The sequence below is a fragment of the Aulostomus chinensis genome, chromosome 13 (genome assembly GCF_037954235.1).
Source record: "Aulostomus chinensis isolate RoL2024-O1b breed Wild chromosome 13, RoL_Achi_v1.0, whole genome shotgun sequence".
NCBI lineage: Eukaryota > Metazoa > Chordata > Actinopteri > Syngnathiformes > Aulostomidae > Aulostomus > Aulostomus chinensis.
The window spans coordinates 8,682,652-8,702,644 of record NC_141332.1 but is presented as its reverse complement, the minus strand read 5'-3'; the positions used below and the strand labels follow the sequence as shown (position 1 = coordinate 8,702,644).

The following is a 19,993-nucleotide window of genomic DNA, read 5'->3' as shown; positions in this document are numbered from 1 at the left end:
TCCATTGTTGTGTATTTGTTGTTGATGATAGATTGGCATCCATTTAGTAGCTGAGGGTGTCAGAAAGCACAAACAAAGGCATGAAATAATAGAAGGACTTTAAAAAGGAAGTCAATGGAAGCAAAGCAGAGATGAAGCATTATATACAAGGAGAGAAGAGAAACTCTGAGAGTCCCAGCTGCTCTGCCATGTCCTTGTGCAGGATTTATGAGCTCCAAGATCAGGGACAGGTTTAGATGGGAAAGTGAAAGGAAAGTAGGAAAGAGATGGATCTGAAAGTGGTGTTACAACGGGGAGAACGTGCTGGATTTCAGACTGCGCTGCGGGTTGAGATGTCCCTCTTGCATAATGCTAGGTGACAGGAGGAAAAATGGCAAGGCTGACAAGAACGAAAGCGATAAATTTAAAAAAAATAGGCCAAAATGAGGAAAGCAGCACCCAGTCATTATTGAAGGGTCAAAGACTACTGATTTGATACACTTGTAAGTGATCCCACAAAACAGCAAATGACAACAAAAACAACAAGGAGAGGGAGCACAAATAGAGGAGACAGATCAGGGAGGGAGAGTTTAAGGCAGGAAGGGTGGTGGTAAGGAGGGGGAGGACATGTGGGCGGTGTAATCTGTCTGTGTCAGACGGAAGATGAAGGGGCGAGGTGATAGAGCTCTGCAGTTCACCTTCTGGCCTCCGGAGCAAACACACTGACCCTGGCCCTCCCTCCACCCCCCTCCCCCTTCACCTCCACGATTTATAACTCCCAGGGCTGGTTCGGGGTTGCTCGGTTTGAGGAAATTCGTGAATCTAGTTGTAGCCAGTGTGTTTTCATCTGTGTGCATGTATGTGTGTTGAATGAAATGATGTTCACCATTGTATGTCAGTGCTTTCTAGGAAAAGGGCAGCAGGGAAAGTGTTTTGTGGTTGATAAATGTTCAACACAAAATGTGTTCCAAATAAAAATCAATCAGTTATACACAATAAATGAACTGTTTCTGTACATTAATCCAAAAATCATATGGAACTATGAGCAGTGGCTGCCCACTTTCTAGTGAGGTAATAACATCAGTGCTAGCTCACTTCCTGACATACAGTGCAGCAAGAGTTACATTTTTGGAGGCCAACCCAAAAACGAGTTAGCCATGGATTTTGAATCATTTCTGAAACCAAGCTCTGTGGCAAACAAAAGTTTATTCGACTTCTCACAGTAAAATAATCTTCAGAACTGAGCACAATTTATGTATGATGCATGAATCTCAAAACTTAAATGCAACCATTTGAAATAAAAGCTCGCTAAAAGGCGTTGAACAAACTCTTACTTAAACAACTAGCTTTGAGCCTCTGTTCTCACCATGATTATGACTGTATATCTTTTGTATGAAGTATTAAATAGATTTAAGTAAGTTTGTCCAATATTTTTCCCTGTGTCATTCAATTATATAACTCCAAACTTAATTTATGGACGTCTAAGGTTTGATTTCTTTGCACATGTGGGTTGTTACCGTCATTTGGTGAAAATTTCATGTCAGTAGCACCTTTAGAAATATATTTACTGTGAAAATTGGTGACGTGTTCGAAACTTGATAATCAAAATCAAAACTAACGAAAACCAAACAAAGAATGAATAAGAATGATACTTTATGAATATTATATTTGACGGTTAAAAAAAAACAAATCTTAATTACCTCAGAGTTCACATTGCTCCTTTCAAGCAGCATTCATCAATATTTTTGTATAACACTGTAGTGCATTATCTGCCACAATGGGTTTCGATTGATTATGGATCAGTCGTGATTGTCCTCAGGAGGTTCTTTGAGGCACGTCTGTAATAAAGGGATATTTTGTATGCTTGACTTATCTTAATGATAAACCATAAACCAAATCCTTATTTCAAATGGCCCACCAGTGAGGCAGCAGAGAAGACTCCTGAAATATGGCTGATTGTTGCAGATGTTAAGTGAAAGCAATCGTGGGCAAGTGGCAGAAGGCAGAATCAGAGGTGAGGGTTGAGTCGGATAATATTGCTGAGGAGTTGAGTCTAAGGGCCATTCTCTGCATGGAGATAAGGCAGTGATGAAGGTCACTCCTCATCCATAACAGATGATTCATAGTCTGCCCTGACCTTTAATACCTGGACTTACTTCTCCCCCTTCTTTGTCTGCTCACTGCAGTGTCGCTTCAAGGAGACTTCAAGTATATGCTGGCCATAGCAAAAAAAAAAACAAAAAACCTTGCAATGTACACTTGCTGTGCAGATACAGGCAAGAAAAGCACACAATCTTATGCGCATTTGCAAAGCGTCGAATGTCAAAAGTTCACTGCAGCACTCTGCTCACATCTAATGTGACAAATAACTTCTTTCTCCAGTTGCATTGTTCTAATCCCTTTAGTGGCTCTGGAATGGAAATATAATTACATTTCTGTGGTGCAGTGCCTTTGATAAGGCAGCCACTTGCTGAGCGGAATGTCTAACTGAATTGGATGCCTCTCCGAAGCCCTGTCCTCTCTTCACTTTACCTCTTCCTCCTTCCTCACTCCTCTCCATCTCTCCTCACATTTTCTCCTCTTTTTGTTTTTGCTCTCTCATTCCCACTTGCTCTGTCTGTCATCTCCAAAGCTTATTCTGCCTCTCCCTCTCTCTCTTTCTCTCACCCGTCCAGGTATTGCAGTGGATAAAAGGGGCATCGTCTACTTTGTTGATGGCACCACCATTCAGAAGATTAATGAGAGGGGTTTGCTCTCCACTGTGATTGGCTCAAATGGACTGATGTCAACTCAACCTCTGAGCTGTGATGCACGCATGGACATCAGTCAGGTAGGCCAATAATCCATTTGGCTGCTCCAGAGAAGGCTTCGTGCTCAAAATTTAGAGTTAATGGGTTTGTATTTCCTAATCAAAGTATTTGTATCACTTTTTGTTATACTCTCGGTAGTTTATCTAAATTAAAAACAGAGTCTTCCATAGAAAGTCCGTGTGATGTGCTGTGTCAGATCGCTTTTTTAATTACACTTGGTAAGAAGGAGGATCCTCCTGGCCCGGGAGTTTTCAACTTCACTTCTACACTCCACTTGGTCCAGTGTCTTTGCTCCAGTTCGAGAAAGTACAATTCCCCCTTTAAAGGGACAACAGACTCCTTTTTATGAGAAGTGCCACCCATGTTTAAAGTATTTTTACTTCTTCTTTGTCATACCAGACTTGGGTCCATGACAATCTCTAATGATCATACAGTTGTGTACTATATGGATTTTCAAATGACTTTAATGTGTCCTAATGTCCTAATTTGTTCCTTTATTTATTTTGTGCTTTTTAAATGTGTTTTTTATTTATTTAGTATTTCAGTTTTATTTATTTTGATCATTTTTTCTTATTTATTATTCTGATTGATTTCCCTGGAAAGATGGACAACCAGGGGAGGGGTGATTTTTTTTTTTTTAAATGACTGGTTGATTTGCATGCCTTATTCATTACTTTCATGCATACGGCAATAAAGTTGTTGAAGTCAGAAACTCCTTGTGACTTCACACTGATTTGAACAGCTAGCCTTCAGATCTCACTGCTGACTACTATCAGGCCTATTAGAGATGAAGATGAATAATAGATGAACTGCTGGCTCTGTTGAGAAATCTCTGCACACATTGGGGCACACATTCTCATGTACGTGTGTTTGTCTGCTTGTGTGAATGTATTCAGGCCAGGTGAGTACCCAGAGGTGCTTGTACATGCCTTGGGGGGGCGTGCTGTGTTGCCGCACAATCCTCCTGTTTGTTAGTCATCATCCTCTGCAGCACATTCAGTCACCATCATCCTCCATCTGTGTTTGTTCTTGCAAGCTGCTGTGACCTCAAAGCAGCGCCAATATTGATCAAAACTTCTGTAGCAATGGCTTGGCTAGACAAACATTGCTGCAGTAATTTATGCCAAATGAAAAGCAGTGTTTGCTTCAGTTTTTAGTGAAGTGACATTTGAATTTGTCTCACTTTTTGTGGAGGGAAATGAAAACGACTGTGCAGATATTTTTTCACGTCTTTGTTTTCCTTTGTCAGCTAGACTTAGCTACCTCTCTTTGTCTCTGTCAAATTTACTGGCATCCTATAATTACAGTGACTTAACTTGAGTTTGGCTTGAATTCCTCTGGCCTAACTCAGTATCCAGTTCCATGCAATTTAAAAAGGCAATTCCCTGCCATCTCTGCAAAGTTGGGTATCACGAACAGGGAGGATTTGATGCGTGTTCTCATCGGCTAGGACAGGGTGAGCTTGATGAATCTCTCGACCACTTAAAACAGGATTTGAAACTGAACCCTCTTCTCTCTCATTTGACAGAGCATATAATTGGACATGTCAGTGGCAATTTAACATGATCCATTATTTACCAATCCATCCTCACAGTCATCAATCACCAATACACCACCTCGTCTCCATACTAACTCACAGTTTTGAGTGTGTGCGAAGTAGACACTGTCGTGGGTGGCTGTGCGCTAGTGTCTGTCTTGACCCCCACAGTGTTAGTGGGCAGGGTGTGCTATTTGAGCAGGAGGCGATCATGGTTATTGGCTGACATTTGGCTCAGTGCTGAAGCAAGCCGGTGTGACTCTTGAATAAACACAGGGAAGGCTCCCTGCCCGATGCTGACCTTTGCATGAGCAGGGAGGGTCAGAAGACCTAATGCTATGTTATTAAGTAGATATTATTTGTATCACCTGTAACTGACACTTGAAGGGGATGCCACCAAGTCTTTTTTGTTCTTTTGTTCTCACTTTTGATGAAACAGTTTCTGTGTGTGTGTGTGTGTGTGTGTGTGTGTGTGTGTGTGTGTGTGTGTGTGTGTGTGTGTGTGTGTGTGTGTGTGTGTGTGCAGGTGCGCCTAGAATGGCCAACAGACTTGGCCATCAATCCCTTGGACAACTCCCTCTACATCCTGGACAACAACATTGTCTTACAGGTAGAGACATCTTGTTTTACAGATATAACACATGATTATAATTTTGTACTCAGGCTCATACATTGTTTGGAGTCAGTGGGAAAAAAAGAGTCGTACATTATTTCATGCAGACTGCAGTGTTAACATTAAACTACATTTGGAGAAAATAGAATTGGCAATTGGAAAGACAAAAGACACCCAACAAACTATGAATACCGCATGTGTGGCTGTCACAGCAACTTTTGCCCTCTTTTCAGTTCACCCTTAAACCAGAGAAGAAATTGCCAAATATGAAGAAATTTCCTCGAGGCATTCCATTGTATTGACAAGAATAGGCAAATGGACACCAAGAGAACATAAAGTATATGACCTACAGTTGTCGCTGGTGCAGAAGCATAAAAAGATGTGCTATAAATGGTCCCTGCAGGAACTGCTTTTAAGAAAAGATCAGTCAGTTTTTGCTTATGATTCACAAACGCATCCTCAAAAAAGAATGAATCGCCTCTCTAGTCATCAGAAGAGGCACTTTTAAAGGTATAACGTGTAGCATTTGTGCCTTGAAATGTCTAAGAACAACAGGCTATATACTGCTGTTTTGAGCATTATCACAAATGTTCACAGTATTATCAGTGTATTTTACCTGTGTCAGTAGCATTGTAACTTCTTGACCCCTTGTAGTTGAGTTCATGACACTAGCTGTAACACCATTATACTAGCTAGCTGGTTGACAAGTGGATTTATCTGTAAGTTTGTGGGCTAATGATATTTTAGCTGACTTTGACTGTGGTTATTTCATTGGAATGAAATCACATCAAAGATGAACACAATGTGAATCAAAATTAATGCATCACTTTAGTTCAGGTAGTAAATCTGCTCTCTTCAGCCAGTCACTTCCTTAAACTGTACCCTGCGCTGTTGCCATCAACCAAAGCTGCGTTTGCGAATATTGGAGGAGATATAGCCCTCTGAATTTTAATTCTGGCATTTTTCACTAACATAATTTTACTCTACTCGTCCTCTTAACTTCTAACATATTTGTGTATTTTGCACGTTTGTTGTGGTGTGTCTTACTTTTTGATTGTTTAATGCAAGTATTTTACATCAATCCACTTTTATATTTTGCTGTTAGCAATAGATAATTAATTTGCGATTTCAAAAGTACCTACTCAAGATTCTATGAGTTTCAGTTGTTTAGAATTCAAGTGGTCCTGACTGAAATTAATTTGTTACTGAACATGACAACTGATTCAGTGAGTGGTTGTTAAAGAAATGAAAACAACAAATCCCATTATCCCATCACGCTCCCTGTTTAATTGAGGGACCCCTAGTGAAAGAAATAACACTTGATTTCAATTTGGAGTGTTAGACACATTGTTTGCTGTCACCTCTGCAGTTTTCAATATTTACTCCACACCTAGCTTACTCCCCATTTAGCTAATACCTGATACTGTGTTCATTTTTAGGTATCAGAAAGTCTTCACGTGCGTATTGTCGCCGGCCGTCCCATCCACTGCCAGGTTCCAGGTTTTGATCACCACCTGGTGAGCAGAGCGGCGGTTCGAGCCACACTGGAAGCTGCTAAGGCCATTGCTCTGTCCCACCTGGGTACACTGTTCATCGCTGAGACTGATGAGAGGCGCATCAACCGCATTCAGCAGGTCACTCTTTCACTCACACCCTCTTAGCTCTTCCATTAGCAAGGATTAGTTTGAATAGTAGTAGTGCAGTACAAGTTTTCTAAACATTTCAATAAACTGCTTCCACATAAGACATCCTTTGCCTCACATGAACTTCCAGAGTTATTATTGATACATTGCAACTGAATCTCACACTGCTGCTTTAAGAAACTCTTCCAAAAATATATTATAATCTAGCAGTTTTTCTTTATGTAACAGATTTCTGCTTGATTGTAGCTCGCTAACAGTATGCCATCACCAGCTTGGAGCCTTTGGGCACCAGCACCACAAAGAGACTGCCTGCTGGACTCTGTCAATAGTCCCTTTGTGGTCAGCAGCGTAATGCTGAACCCATGTGCAGGTAGACAGGAACATAAAAAGCCCTGGATATCTTTGCAGTGGAGACCCAGCAGCTAGGATTTGTTCAGAGAAAGAAAACCCTCTTTAATTTAATGTGTTTGTCACTCATATTTTATCATCAACATTTATTGGAGCCGTACTTATCATCATCTCACTAGCGTTCATGCAGAAAGTCAAGTTCTAGTTTGCGAGTGAATTAAACTGACACTGGACTGTGAAATTAAATGATGATTTGCAGCCGTTTTTTTTAACACTGATGTGCTGCAGATTTAAAAACTGAGAGGCTGATGGAAAGAGACTTGGATCCAGCAAAACTAAATTAAGAAAACGGTATAAGACAAGCAAGCTTTGCGCAGGTAGAACTTACAAAATATATTAAAGTGCAATAGAACTGCATAAACATTAGCCAGTACATTTCATTTTCAGTGATTCCACCAGCTGCAACTGTCCCCGGTACTGTATAATAGGGCCTATAAAATGTAAAAGTGCCTTTGAATTTTATGTGTTAAATAATATTTTTACTCTTGCACAGGCATAGCAACATAGACAGAATTATCAACCCATTAAACAGTCTTAACATTTTCCCCATTGTAACCAGCATCCACCAGAATCTGACATCATTTTCAGCATTAGCAATTTCCCCTTTCAGACCAAGCTAGTCACATTTCTGGGCTGCCTTTTAAGAACCAGCTTGTTTCCACTGGCCTTAAAAGAGCAGAACACACCACTGGTTTCCTAGCAACACTAACCCCATTCCAACTCAGAAGCTGTCTGTAATGTGCTTTAATGCTGGTGCCCTTTCATCATTACACGTAAGATCAACTTCAGGTGATGAAAACAACAATACCGGTGGACTATGTGATCGTATTTTACATATTAATACAGACATCAGGATCCAATATTTGCATCCATGGACAAGTTGACCATTGCATTTGGGCAGCTTGTCATGAATAAACGGCAAGTTCACATAGGATAGAGACTACCAATGTGCACTGCAAAAACTCGGAACTTGTTTGTCTCATAAACGGTGTGTAAATTTGAGCCATGTGTTTATTTAGGTCTGAAATAAAACAAGATGAGAACTGAATTATTCCCTGCACATTCTGTGATGCAGTATGCTTGCTTATCATAGGAAGTCAGTAGAAATGACTCTTTACATTAAGGTAATAGCCTGGTGAGAACAGAATGCTGAGGGAATCACTTTTTTTCTTGTTCATCAAACCGCAGTTATTGGAAGTTCCCACGATTTTTGCAAATTCCTGTGATTGTTGCACATTCACACAATTTCATTGCATAAAATTGTATAAATATCCCACAAATTCCATTTTTTAAGAAAATGCCTCTAACAATAATAAAAAAAACTCTGCATTTTTCTGTAAGGACCGGAAATTCAAAAAATATACTTGACAAACTTGACTATTTGCAGTGTGTTTTGATTCTTATTCAGGGCTGTATATAACAAAGATGATAATGTAAGCTTTTTTCTGGACCACCAAAAAGTTGGAATCAGTTTTTGTAACCAAGAGCCAGTTCTTTCGCTGCAGATTCAAAATTAGGCACCGACTCTTAATTGGCTTTGGTACTAATTCGTTCCAATAGGGATAAATGATGTGTAGCCATCCCAAAGTATGAGACTTCTGTGAGTTTAAGACTAGAAAATAAAAGACTAGAGGGGAGTGAAGTAACAGTGTTAGTCCCATCCGTAGCACTGATTGGATAATCATTAGTACCCCGTGGCACTCATCGGATCAATTGTTTTGCAGCTAAGAAACCGCTGTTTCATGTCACAATGACAAACGAGTCAGTGGAGAAAGAGAAATTTGCACCTAATACATCCTACTGGAGCATTAGCATGCATTAAATCCATAATACTTGCACTGTAGACTGGGTTTGTTTTGTTCAAGTATATTCTAAGTTAGTCTTCATTCAGAGGCTCTATCCCTGAGAGTCACAGCTGAGCATCATCAAGGCAACAGGGAAGAGACGGGGGTGCACAGGACTATCAGATGGATGCAGACCCTGATGAAGGTGCAACTCTGATGGGTCTGTTGTACATCTGTGGCCACAGTTATTTCATATATCATTATTATACTGTGGCTACAAATGTGGGACTCCACCAATGATTTGGCTCACTGACCAAAGTATCAATATGGTTGAGTCGTACATGCATCGCTTAGATTAGTCAGGTGCCAGTCCATGAATTTAATATGTATTTTGAAGTATTGTGTTGGAAAAGGTTGATGGAAACAGCAAAAAAAAAGAAGAATTTGAATAAGTTCTGATGTAGTGAATCTAACTCACATGATAGATCAACAGTCTCTGCCACCATTGACTTCATGAATATTCCCAATCATTGTCTCTTTCTGTGGACAGCATGTCCAATACTAGCTGGTACTTAATTCCTCAAGAGCTCTCTCACGAATAGACAGCTCTTTTTTCTTCTTCCTTGTTTGTTACATCCTCAGCCATATGTGATGTCATCTGTGCCACCATCTTGTGATGGCATCATGTAGCCTACTTTATTTGCCCAAACCAGGTAACGCAAATACTGGAATGCAAATTTCATTTTTTTACATTTACACAGTAGCTTAAAAATGGTTAGACAATTAAATAGAACCATGAATATTATCTAGTTACTTCCACTGCAAAAGCAAATGATATCTATACATTAAGAATCATTATTTTGAATTCTTCAAGACAACATTAGGAAATAAAAAAAAACTAGGACAATAAAGATATAGTAGACATTGACCAATGTTGATGTGTCTTGGTCAAAATCAAGGAAGCGATGCATTCTCAGTAAAGGGAGGGGGGGGGTAATGTAACAAAAAAAAAGAACTAATAAGATGAAGAAAAATAATAATTTAAAGAAAAATTTAATGAAACTAATATGAAAATGAAGAAAGTTATGACAAAAGGGGATTCCTGTTCATGTTGACCGGATCACATCAAACCTTAAAATGTATACTGTGTACGTACATGTATGTTTTTTCAATCTACTCTAGATCAAAATTGTCATGTCATGGCTGTAAACAAATATTCGCTATAAACATGAATACTGTGGAGATACCATTCACTAAGGCACGGGTACTTTTTCCTTTTTTGCTTTTAGTTAAACAATCCAAAATATTTCACGTTCAAGTCGTGGCTTTAGGCGAACACCACCTCCAATGCTTTTGTCATTACTTGAAATTATGTAAAACTTTTAGGCATATGTTTTATTCCAAGGGAAACAATGTGAGGACTTCCACAACAAGTAAAATATTTTTGCAGCAGGTTAGCAAGGTCATACCTATGATGATGTTAACATGCTACTATGATGAAGCTTAGATGGGGAAGAGAGGAGGAGAAAACAAAGAATCTGTGCAGGAGCACAAACACCCCATGTTGTTGCTTTGTTTCCCATGTACAGGATCATGGCTTTCCAATTTATTTTCAGCACACACAGCACTAACGGGTGGCAGACTAGGGGGAATGTTCTCTGAATTTAACAATCACTGATTCCATGTTTAAACGGCAGCAATATTCACAGATGAATCATAAGATCAAAAGCTTAAATGTATTTTCGGACAGGTTTTAGTCAAAGTGCTGATTTTGTTCTGATATTCATGATAAATTCAGACCCAGCTCAGGAAAAAATCATCTCCCTAGTCATTTTCAAACAATGTATGCACCCTTTAGACCAGTGTTGTAAAAGTAGGATTTGACTTCACTTAAAGCCCTCTCCAGTGTTTGCTGAGCTGGTGTAGACAGCTTGAAATGTTTAGCATTTAGGATTCATGTCACCACACATGGATGCATCAGTTAGTCAACTAAGACCAATTAGAGTATTTTCTCATATACTGAAAATACACAAGGCTGTTGCATTTTGGTGTTTTGTTTTTTTATTTGTTACAAGGAAACTTGGACAGCCAGTACACTGTCATCTTCGTTATCCTCCTATTTCTCATGAAATGTTATCATTAACTTGCTTTCCAGTGAGATTAGACACAACAAAGGCGTTTTGTTGAACATGATGTTCTCATGGATGAAGTGTTTTGCAGCCATGTGTGACGTGTGGGTTTTTGAACACTTCACAGGTGTCAACCAACGGGGAGATATCAGTTATCTCTGGCGCCCCCACAGATTGTGACTGTAAGATAGACCCCAACTGTGACTGCTTTTCTGGTGGGTCATCACACACAGACACGCACACACACACACACACACACACACACACACACATGCACACACACACACACGGTAACGGTTGCGGTAAAAGTCAGGTGAATGTAATCGATATTACCTAACATGTAGACTAGTACCTGTACATACCCTTTCTGGTTGGTCATACATTTGTCCTTTGTCTCTTCTTGATGACCGGAATTATACTTCTGGCAATGTACCTTTGAGGAAGTGTTCTTTAAAAGTGCACCTGTAAGTACGCAGAACCATAACTGTTACTGTCTCTGTTTTTGAATGTGTATTATTCAGGAACCGTATTCCCAAAATAGTGATCCTTCGCTCAAGAAGTGTATTTGCCCCATTAAATACTCACAACCATGTTTTCAGCTTCCAAAGACTTATTTTTCCAATGTTAGCCATTAGTTACAATTAGCTCCAAGCTAAAAAGTGACTGGCTCTTTCTGGATTCTGCAGTGACAAACGAGCGATCAAGTGGTGAAAAATGTCTTCGGTTGCACAGGACAACTATTTGTGAGAACTTGCAAGAAAAAAATACATTTGGGAGAAATATCACTTTAAGTGAAATAGTCCTGTGTCTTTATAGGAGTGATTAAGTATTGCTGACTATATGTCCCTGCTTGCCATTAAATTCATGGGCAGTGCTTCCTCTCCTTTGTTCATCTCATAGTTTCAATCCGTCAGTTTTTTTTTTTTCAGATTGGATTTCAGTGTGTTAAAACTTTTACTGTCCTTGAAAAGTTGAAAAAAATAGGATGATGACCTTAATGTATGTGTTGACAATATTAAAGACAGAAATCTGTCATATCAAATTCAAAAGGGAAATTGCAAATGTGTGGATGTGTAAATATATCTGTTGGGTAAACAGTGTGTGCGTGTTTGTGCGTGGTGCTCGTACTATGTTTGCATAAATGCCCCCCCCCCCCCCCCCCAAAAGAAAAACTCTAGCTTAATTTCAGCTGAAGCCAGCTCAAGAGCAACCTTTCAAATCCATTCATATTACAGCTGGCAAAAGAAAAAGCTCTTGTCTGGCAGCTGAAGGTTTGAACTGCTTGGTGTCTCATGGATGGGCACCTGAAATGTAAGAAAAGTACGAAAAAAGGGCCAAACAAATAAGCAGATGTTCTTTTGACAGTTAGGGCCTTGCTTTCTGTGTAAGTGTCAGAGGGTGTGATTTTATCATTTAATTCAGCTCATAAAAATCTGTCTTTTTTTCCATTGAAATTGAAGGGAAGTGTCTCTCCCATCCCACAAGCCAATGGCTTGTAACCATCCCCATTTCTTGGGTTGTACTTTGCATATTTTCAATCATGTCTTGCTGTTAACAGATGATTACTCTCTTTTCCTTCACCATCAACACTCGCACACTGTCTTTGAACATGGGCACATCTGTGAGCATTTGCCCACTAACACACACACACACACACACACACACACACACACACAAACACACACGCACACACACACGCACACACATACACACACACACACAGAAAAATCACGCCATCAAAAGATAAACTGTCACCCTGTTGTCGGCACAGTGCCATCAGAGCCCTGGGCCTACTGCTGACAGCATCAGCTTCATCCAGCTATTATCCTGCTGTGATGCCAAAAACATCTGAAAGCATTCAATCACTATCAAGGTGATCATATCTAGTCCATTGGGGAACTACTGAAGTCCCAGTCCTGAGCTGAAATGATAAATGCTTCAACAACACTACTGCTTTATCGATCTAAATTACAATTTGTGTTGCTGAGTGCATTTTGTCACTCATTGTCATTTTTGTTGTGCTATTTTTTTTTGTTGATTTTGTTGTGTATCAGGTGATGGAGGCTATGCCCGGGATGCTCGTCTTAAAGCCCCATCTTCCCTGGCAGTGGGACCCAATGGCACCCTATATATTGCTGATCTGGGCAACATCCGGATCAGAGCTGTCAGCCCCAATCAGCCACAGCCTGGCCCCACTGGGCTAGTGGAGATTAGCTCACCATTGGACCAGGAGCTCTATCTCTTCAGCCAGGTAGGTGATCCCCAAATTCTCTCTGTACTGCATGAGTACTTGCATGTGGCAATGTCAGACAGAAGACACGATTGACCACAACTGCTGCTCCAAAAAACATTTATACTGCTGTTCCTAAGTCCAAACCCACACAAGGGCTACTGGTTTAGTTTCCATGTTGCCCCTGGCTTGGGTAGGCATCTGTACAGACACAATCGGTGAACCCGAAGCTGAAGAGGATATTTGTCCGAGTTGCTTCACAAGCACCCTCATTGGTGTAGCTGTTTGGGGTGGGGGCGGGGTTTGGGGAGGGTTGGGGGATGGGGACTCTTCCATGTAGGGTGAAAATATGTGGGTGACAACTCCATGTACTATGGAGAGAAGTGCCCTCCAGAGCAGCAGAGGGGTTGAACCTCTGACAAGGACAGCATGGTAGGTGTATTGTCACTATTTCAGTGAAAAATGTTTGGAAAAATGTGTATATATGTATATACAAAAAATCTCCCTCTCACCCTTGTAGGGTAGTTCTGTGTCATCCACTAGCTCGGGTCCTCTGCCAGAGACCTTGGAGCTTGAGGGTTCTATGCAGTATCTTAGCTGTTCCTAGGACTTGCCCTTCTGGACTGAGGTTTCAGGTCTTGTTCCTGAATCTGCTGGAGCCACTCTCCCAGTTTGGGTGTCACCGCCCCAAGGGCTCCTACTTCCATGGGGACCACAGCAGCCTTGACCTTCCACACTGTTCTTTTAACCCCTGATATTTCACAGCCTTCTCGTGTTCCTTCTTCCCAATGTTTGCGTCAGCTGGTATCACCACATCTGTCACCACTGCCCTCTTCTGCTGTTTATCCACCACTACTATGTCCGGTAGGTTCCCCAGTAGCTGTTTGTAAGTTTGGAAGCTGAGGTCCCACAGCACCTTAGCCCTGTTGTTCTCGACCACTTTTGGTGGTATGTCCCATTAGGATTTGGGTACTTCTAGTCCATACTGGGTAAGAATGTTTCTGGACACTATCCCTGACACTTGGTTGTGGCTTTCCATGTACGCTTTTGCAGCTAGCATCTTACATCCCACTACTATGTGTTGGACTGTCTCAGAAGCATCCTTACACAGCCTGCACCTTGAGTCTGATCTGGTGTGGTGACCTTGGCCTCTATGGCTCTTGTGCTTAAGGCCTGCTCTTGTGCTGCCATGATGAGTGGTTCTGTGCTGTCTTTCAGTCCAGCAATGGTCCAGCCATTGTTAGGTCTTCTTTACATCAGCCACTTCTTCAATCTGGCGGTTGTACATGCCATGTAGGGGCTTGTCCGTCCATGTCTGCAAATCTCCCTCCTCACTCTCATCGGGTTTCAGCTGTCTAAGGCATTCACTGAGCAGCTCGTCCCGAGGGGCTATCTTCTTGATGTACTCTTGGATTTCAGATGTTTCATCATGGACATGGCTCTGATGCTCATTAGTCCTAGTCTTCCCTCTTTTCGATCGGTGTCCAGCCTCAGGCTGCTACACCTAGGGTGAAACCCTCCGTGCATGGTAAAGCACTTTCTGGTCTTGATGTCTGGGGCTTCCATCTCCTCCTTTGGCCAGCTTATGATCCCAGTAGGGTATCTGATGACTGGCAGTGTGTACATGCTGATGGCTCAGACCTTGTTCTTACTGTTCAGCAGACCTCTCAGTACTTGTCACTGGTAGTGGTTTCCATAAGCCTGTGGGATCCCACAGGCCTGTGTGTCACATATATTCGCTTCTGGTAGGTTGACCCCTTCAGTTCTGATCATCTTGCCTGTCCTTGCCACATTTGTCCAATCCAAATGACATTCCTATGTCGTTGCTGTAGATCCTGGTGGTGTGGATCAGTGAGTCAATTTCTCCCTCGTTCCTGGCATAAAGCTTGATGTCATCCATGTAGTGCAGGGGGCTGGTTCTGGCTCCGCTTCAGAATCAGTATCTGTAACCACTCTTTGTGATGATCTGACTGAGGGGGTTCAGGCCTATACAGAACAGGAGTGGTGCATCCCCTTGGTTTATGCCGCACTTGATGTTAAGTTGGCTATTGGCTTTGAGTTAGCCTCTAGGGTCGTCTTCCACATCCCCATCATATTTCTGACAAAGTCTCTCAGTTACTGTTGATGTTGTACAGTTCCAATTGCTCTGTCAACAAGTAGTTGGTGCTTGGCTATATAAATATGTGTATATATATATATATACAGTATATATATATATATATATATATATATATACTGTATATATAAATACACACACATATACATACATACATATATATATATATATATATATATACATACATATATGTGTATGTATATGTGTGTGTATTTATATATACAGTATATATATATATATATATATATATATACACACACACACACACACACACACACACACACACACACACACACACACATATATACATACACATCACAAGGAGTAATAAGCAAAAACATTCCTAAATAACTGTTAGCTTGGATGACTCAATTTTCCTTTTGTTTGTTTCCATGACAGAATGGTTCCCACTTGTACACCAAGCACCTGATCACAGGACACTACCTCTACAATTTCTCATATGGCACAGACAGCCAGCTGTCTGGGCTTATGGGCCGTGATGGTCGTGGGCTCCAGGTGAGGAGAGACGCTCATGGAGTGCCTCTGTGGCTGGCGCTACCTGGTGGACAGGTGTATTGGCTATCGCTTAGCAATAGTGGCACACTGAGAAAGGTGTCAGCCCAGGGTCATGACATCGCCCACATCACTTACCATGGCAACACTGGTCTCCTAGCAACCAAGAGTGATGAGAACAGCTGGACCACTGTTTATGAGTAAGTTTTTTTTCCCTCTCTATACATTGTTGTCTCACATCTCTGTTTCTCTTTCTTTCTCCCTTTCACTTTATGCTTTCACTCAGCTTGTGTTGCGATATGAAATATGAGTGCCATCTGGTGGTAACTACTTTGGCACAATGAAAATAGGTATTGAACTTCCTCTTTTGTTTTGAGGTTGCTTAAGTGACACCTCTGCACCACTTTGATCACACACACATTTAGAATTACAGATACCTTACACATACACACCTCTGCCAGCCTGGTCTGTTTCAAATTGCATAGCTGGATAATTGTACATATAAATCACAGTCAACACTGAGCCGGTATGTGTGTGTGTGTGTGTGTGTGTGTGTGTGTGTGTGTGTGTGTGTGTGTGTGTGCGTGCGTGCGTGCGTGCATGCTAACCACTGTGTTTAGTCATGTGAGCAGGGCTGTGTTTGTTTTAACATCATCGACTTTGTGTTTATTCTCCAAGGTACAACAACGAAGGCCGTGTGACCAACATCACCCTGCCCACGGGTGATGTGAGTGGTTTCCATGGAAACCTGGAGCGCTGGTCTCGGGTTGAGGTTGAGGCATCCAACAGAGAGAACTTTGTCACCAGCACCAACCTGTCTGCCAGTGATACCATCTATACATTCAAGCAAGGTACAACATCATAGTGGTTAGCACCAATATGCAAGAGATTGAGCATTTTTACCATATGTCAGGAAAGTGTTCAACAGAATAGTTTCGTCAGAACTAAATATGGTGGCACAATAGAATTTCCCCTTTTATTCACACATGAAAGATTATAATCCTACCTCCATATAGCATATCTTCTGCCATCTACTTCACAGCAAACATGCCGGCAGGCTGTTTATAACTCATGGGGGGGGGGTGGTGGTGGTAAACATACATACATCTGTAAAAGAAGGGAGGCCTGTAAGGTTATAGTGATGCTTAAATATTTATGACCAGCAAACTGCAATAACGTGGCTATTATTCTGGTCAAGTTAGACCCTCTGACATGCATTTTTCTTCCTCTTCTGCAACAGCTGCAGGAGATCACAGCATGACTTTATAAGTAACTCACATATCCATCCATCGCCGTCTTCCGCTTATTCCTTACTAGTAAGGGTCGCGGGGGGCAGCATCTACGGGCAAGAGGCGGGGTTCACCCTGGACAGGTCGCCAGTCCATCTCAGGGCCAACATTTATAGACAGACAACCATTCACACGCACATTCATACCTACGGTCAATTTAGAGTATCAATTGACCAAATTGATGTCTTTGGACTGTGGGAGGAAGCCAGAGTACCCAGAGAGAACCCACACAGGAACAGGGAGAACATGCAAACTCCACACAGAAAGATCCCCCGCCCAAGCCGGGACTCAAACCTGGAACCTTCTTGCTGTGAGGCCACAGTGCTAACCACTGCACCACCATGCAGCCCGTAACTCACATATGAATCTGATATGACATTTTGCATTCTAGATTAATAAGAATCAAAAAAAATGCTATTGGTTTCTTTCCATACCAACAAAAAAGAGACAACTTGTGAAATTCGTTAATGACCATGAAAAAAAATTGAACAGAAGAAATTGAATGAAGGATCTGTTTATAGGAGCCCTTTCTTCTCATGTCATCCCTTTAATTGCTTTCTCGCCGTTGCCCTGATATAGGACTGCAAGGAGAGTGAAGACAGCCCAACACACACAAACAAAAAAACACATGCAGGCATGTGCATAGTGGTACCACGGAGGAGCTTGAATGACCCTCGATATAGAGTGCCCCCTTACCTCCCTTTTTCAAATTCTCTGTCTTTTTCTTCCTCCAAGGCAACAGTAACTGTATGTGCAAAAGGATGTTTATATCAGTGGAGGGAATAGAAGTTACTTGCCAGTTTATTAGTTCCTTTCAGTTTTATGATTATTTTGTCGTTTTTATTATATTCAATGCATTTTGAGAGCATGAGACCATCTGTTAATGGCATATGTAAATTTTGTCTGAAGTCTTAGAACACAAGAGAACTCAAAAAAGAATTTCTGAGAAATGTTAACGTGTGAAAAGCTTCACACATCCCTAACACCTCTCTTTTTTTTCTTTCTCACTCACCTTCAGAATAGATTTCATTTTTGTAAAGATGAAATACTAATGTGGAACATAATGGAATAATCACATGTTCGAAGCAATTAATCCAAACAAAACCTGCACACAAGAAAACAGATTTTATTGAATTGATCTACTGTTTATTTATTTTCAAGGTCATTTATTTTCATTTGAGAGACTGTTTTCTCACACTTTTTTCATGTGCTGTTGCATATTTGCACCTTTCTTTGCATGTGTGTTTTTTTTTTTCCAACCACCTACACCCAGACCACGCGCAGAGTTCATACAAAGTCAGCGCCGATGGCTCCTTTCATGTGTCACTTGCAAGTGGAATGGAGCTGTCTCTCAGCACGGAGCCCCTCCTCCCTGGGGGTACTGGGGGTGGAGTCAGTCCCACCGCCAGTCGCTGTAACATCAGTCTACCTGGAGACCACGCCCCAAGCCTGATTGAGTGGAGGCAGAGGAAAGAGCAGAGCAAGACCAACTACAGCACTTATGAACGCCGACTCAGGGTGACTCACAAAATCAGCTGCCTTTTCTTTGGCAAAACACAAAACACAAATCTTATCCTCCCCCAGAATATATCACGACAGCACCACATGACGACATTCATCAAATGTCATGTAAAGTAGGGCACATAGCAATCACAACTTAGAAACACTGTGTCACTAAAAATGTTGTGCCATCTGACCTTTAGCTGCTGCATTGAAAAAATGATAGAAATATCACCTGTAGGTGCAATCTGCTGAGTGGATTTTCCATTTGTTTTCATCACTGTTGTATGAAACTTAAAAGCAGTGCTATATTGCACAACATTTTTGCTGCTCTGAGTGATTAATGATGTCACCCAGAGCAAACTAATGGAGCAAATGAGTCAAAACCCATTCATTGTACTTTCCACAAATCAAAATACCTCATCTCTTTTTCCTTGGCACCATCATAAAAAAAGAATAGTTCTCAAAAAAGGACAATTTATGTGTATGTGATTATCTCTCCCCAAGATTAAATTCTTCAGTTGTTCTGGTGGCAGTTTATTGCTGATATGCAGGCTTTGCTCTAAATAACCCAAGAAATTTTATCAAAACTCATAAGAGTCTCTGTTTGTCTGAGACATGCATTAATGCATTAATTTATATATTCTGACCTAATTGATGATAATAATGTGTTTCGAGCTGCTTCTTCTTTTTTTCCAACTCTCATTTTCCTTCTCCTTTTTAGGCACATAATAGGAACCTGCTGTCCATAGACTTTGACCAGAGCACCAGAGTAGGCAAGATCTATGATGACCACAGGAAGTTCACCCTCCACATCCAGTATGACACACTGGGCCGCCCAGTGGTATGGTCCCCCAGTAGCAAATACACTGAGGTGAACATCAGCTATTCTGGTAGTGGGCTGTTGGCAGCAATCCACCGTGGGGAATGGACCGAGCGGCTGGAGTATGAGAATGATAAGGTGGTGTCCAGGGCCTGGGTCAACGGCAAAATATGGAGCTACACATATGCAGACAGAGTAAGGGTAGAGGTAGAGACTCAAAAGTCATCCTGTTCTGTATATTAAAGGTTAAAATGTGTCTTTTCTTTGTCCACCAAACAATGAAATTAATTTGCGGAGTAAATGTCTGCAAATGATTTCAAAGACAAGATTTGTAGCTGCACTTAAAGCTGCATAACATCGAGTTCCTCTAACAAAATTGTAACAATCTCAAAGATAGCAGAAGGTATAATTTCGGTCATTGGAATTAATTTAAATATTTCATGAAGTGATACCTGAAATATATTTAGTGTCGGGCTTTAGACCAAGACAAAATTAGAGTGTAATTGAACCTATATTACATTTTGAAATTAATAATACTGTAATGTAATATTAATAAACTTATATCATACCTCAGTTCAATCGAATTTTTGCACACTGTTGTGTCACTTCAATTCATACA

The 19,993-nt window shown here is 41.0% G+C and overlaps 1 protein-coding gene across 2 annotated transcripts in view; it reads left to right on the top strand.

Moving 5' to 3' along the window:
- Positions 1-19,993, top strand: part of tenm1 (teneurin transmembrane protein 1) — a 202,405-nt gene that overhangs the window by 172,160 nt on the left and 10,252 nt on the right. For both annotated transcript variants that reach the window (XM_086223045.1, XM_086223046.1), the window contains exons 23-31: positions 2,655-2,809; positions 4,853-4,936; positions 6,379-6,573; positions 11,031-11,118; positions 12,958-13,154; positions 15,649-15,962; positions 16,441-16,613; positions 18,325-18,569; positions 19,276-19,569. In XM_086223045.1, coding sequence (XP_086079171.1) covers positions 2,655-2,809; positions 4,853-4,936; positions 6,379-6,573; positions 11,031-11,118; positions 12,958-13,154; positions 15,649-15,962; positions 16,441-16,613; positions 18,325-18,569; positions 19,276-19,569 — 1,745 coding nt within the window. The remainder of the gene's footprint in view (positions 1-2,654; positions 2,810-4,852; positions 4,937-6,378; positions 6,574-11,030; positions 11,119-12,957; positions 13,155-15,648; positions 15,963-16,440; positions 16,614-18,324; positions 18,570-19,275; positions 19,570-19,993) is intronic.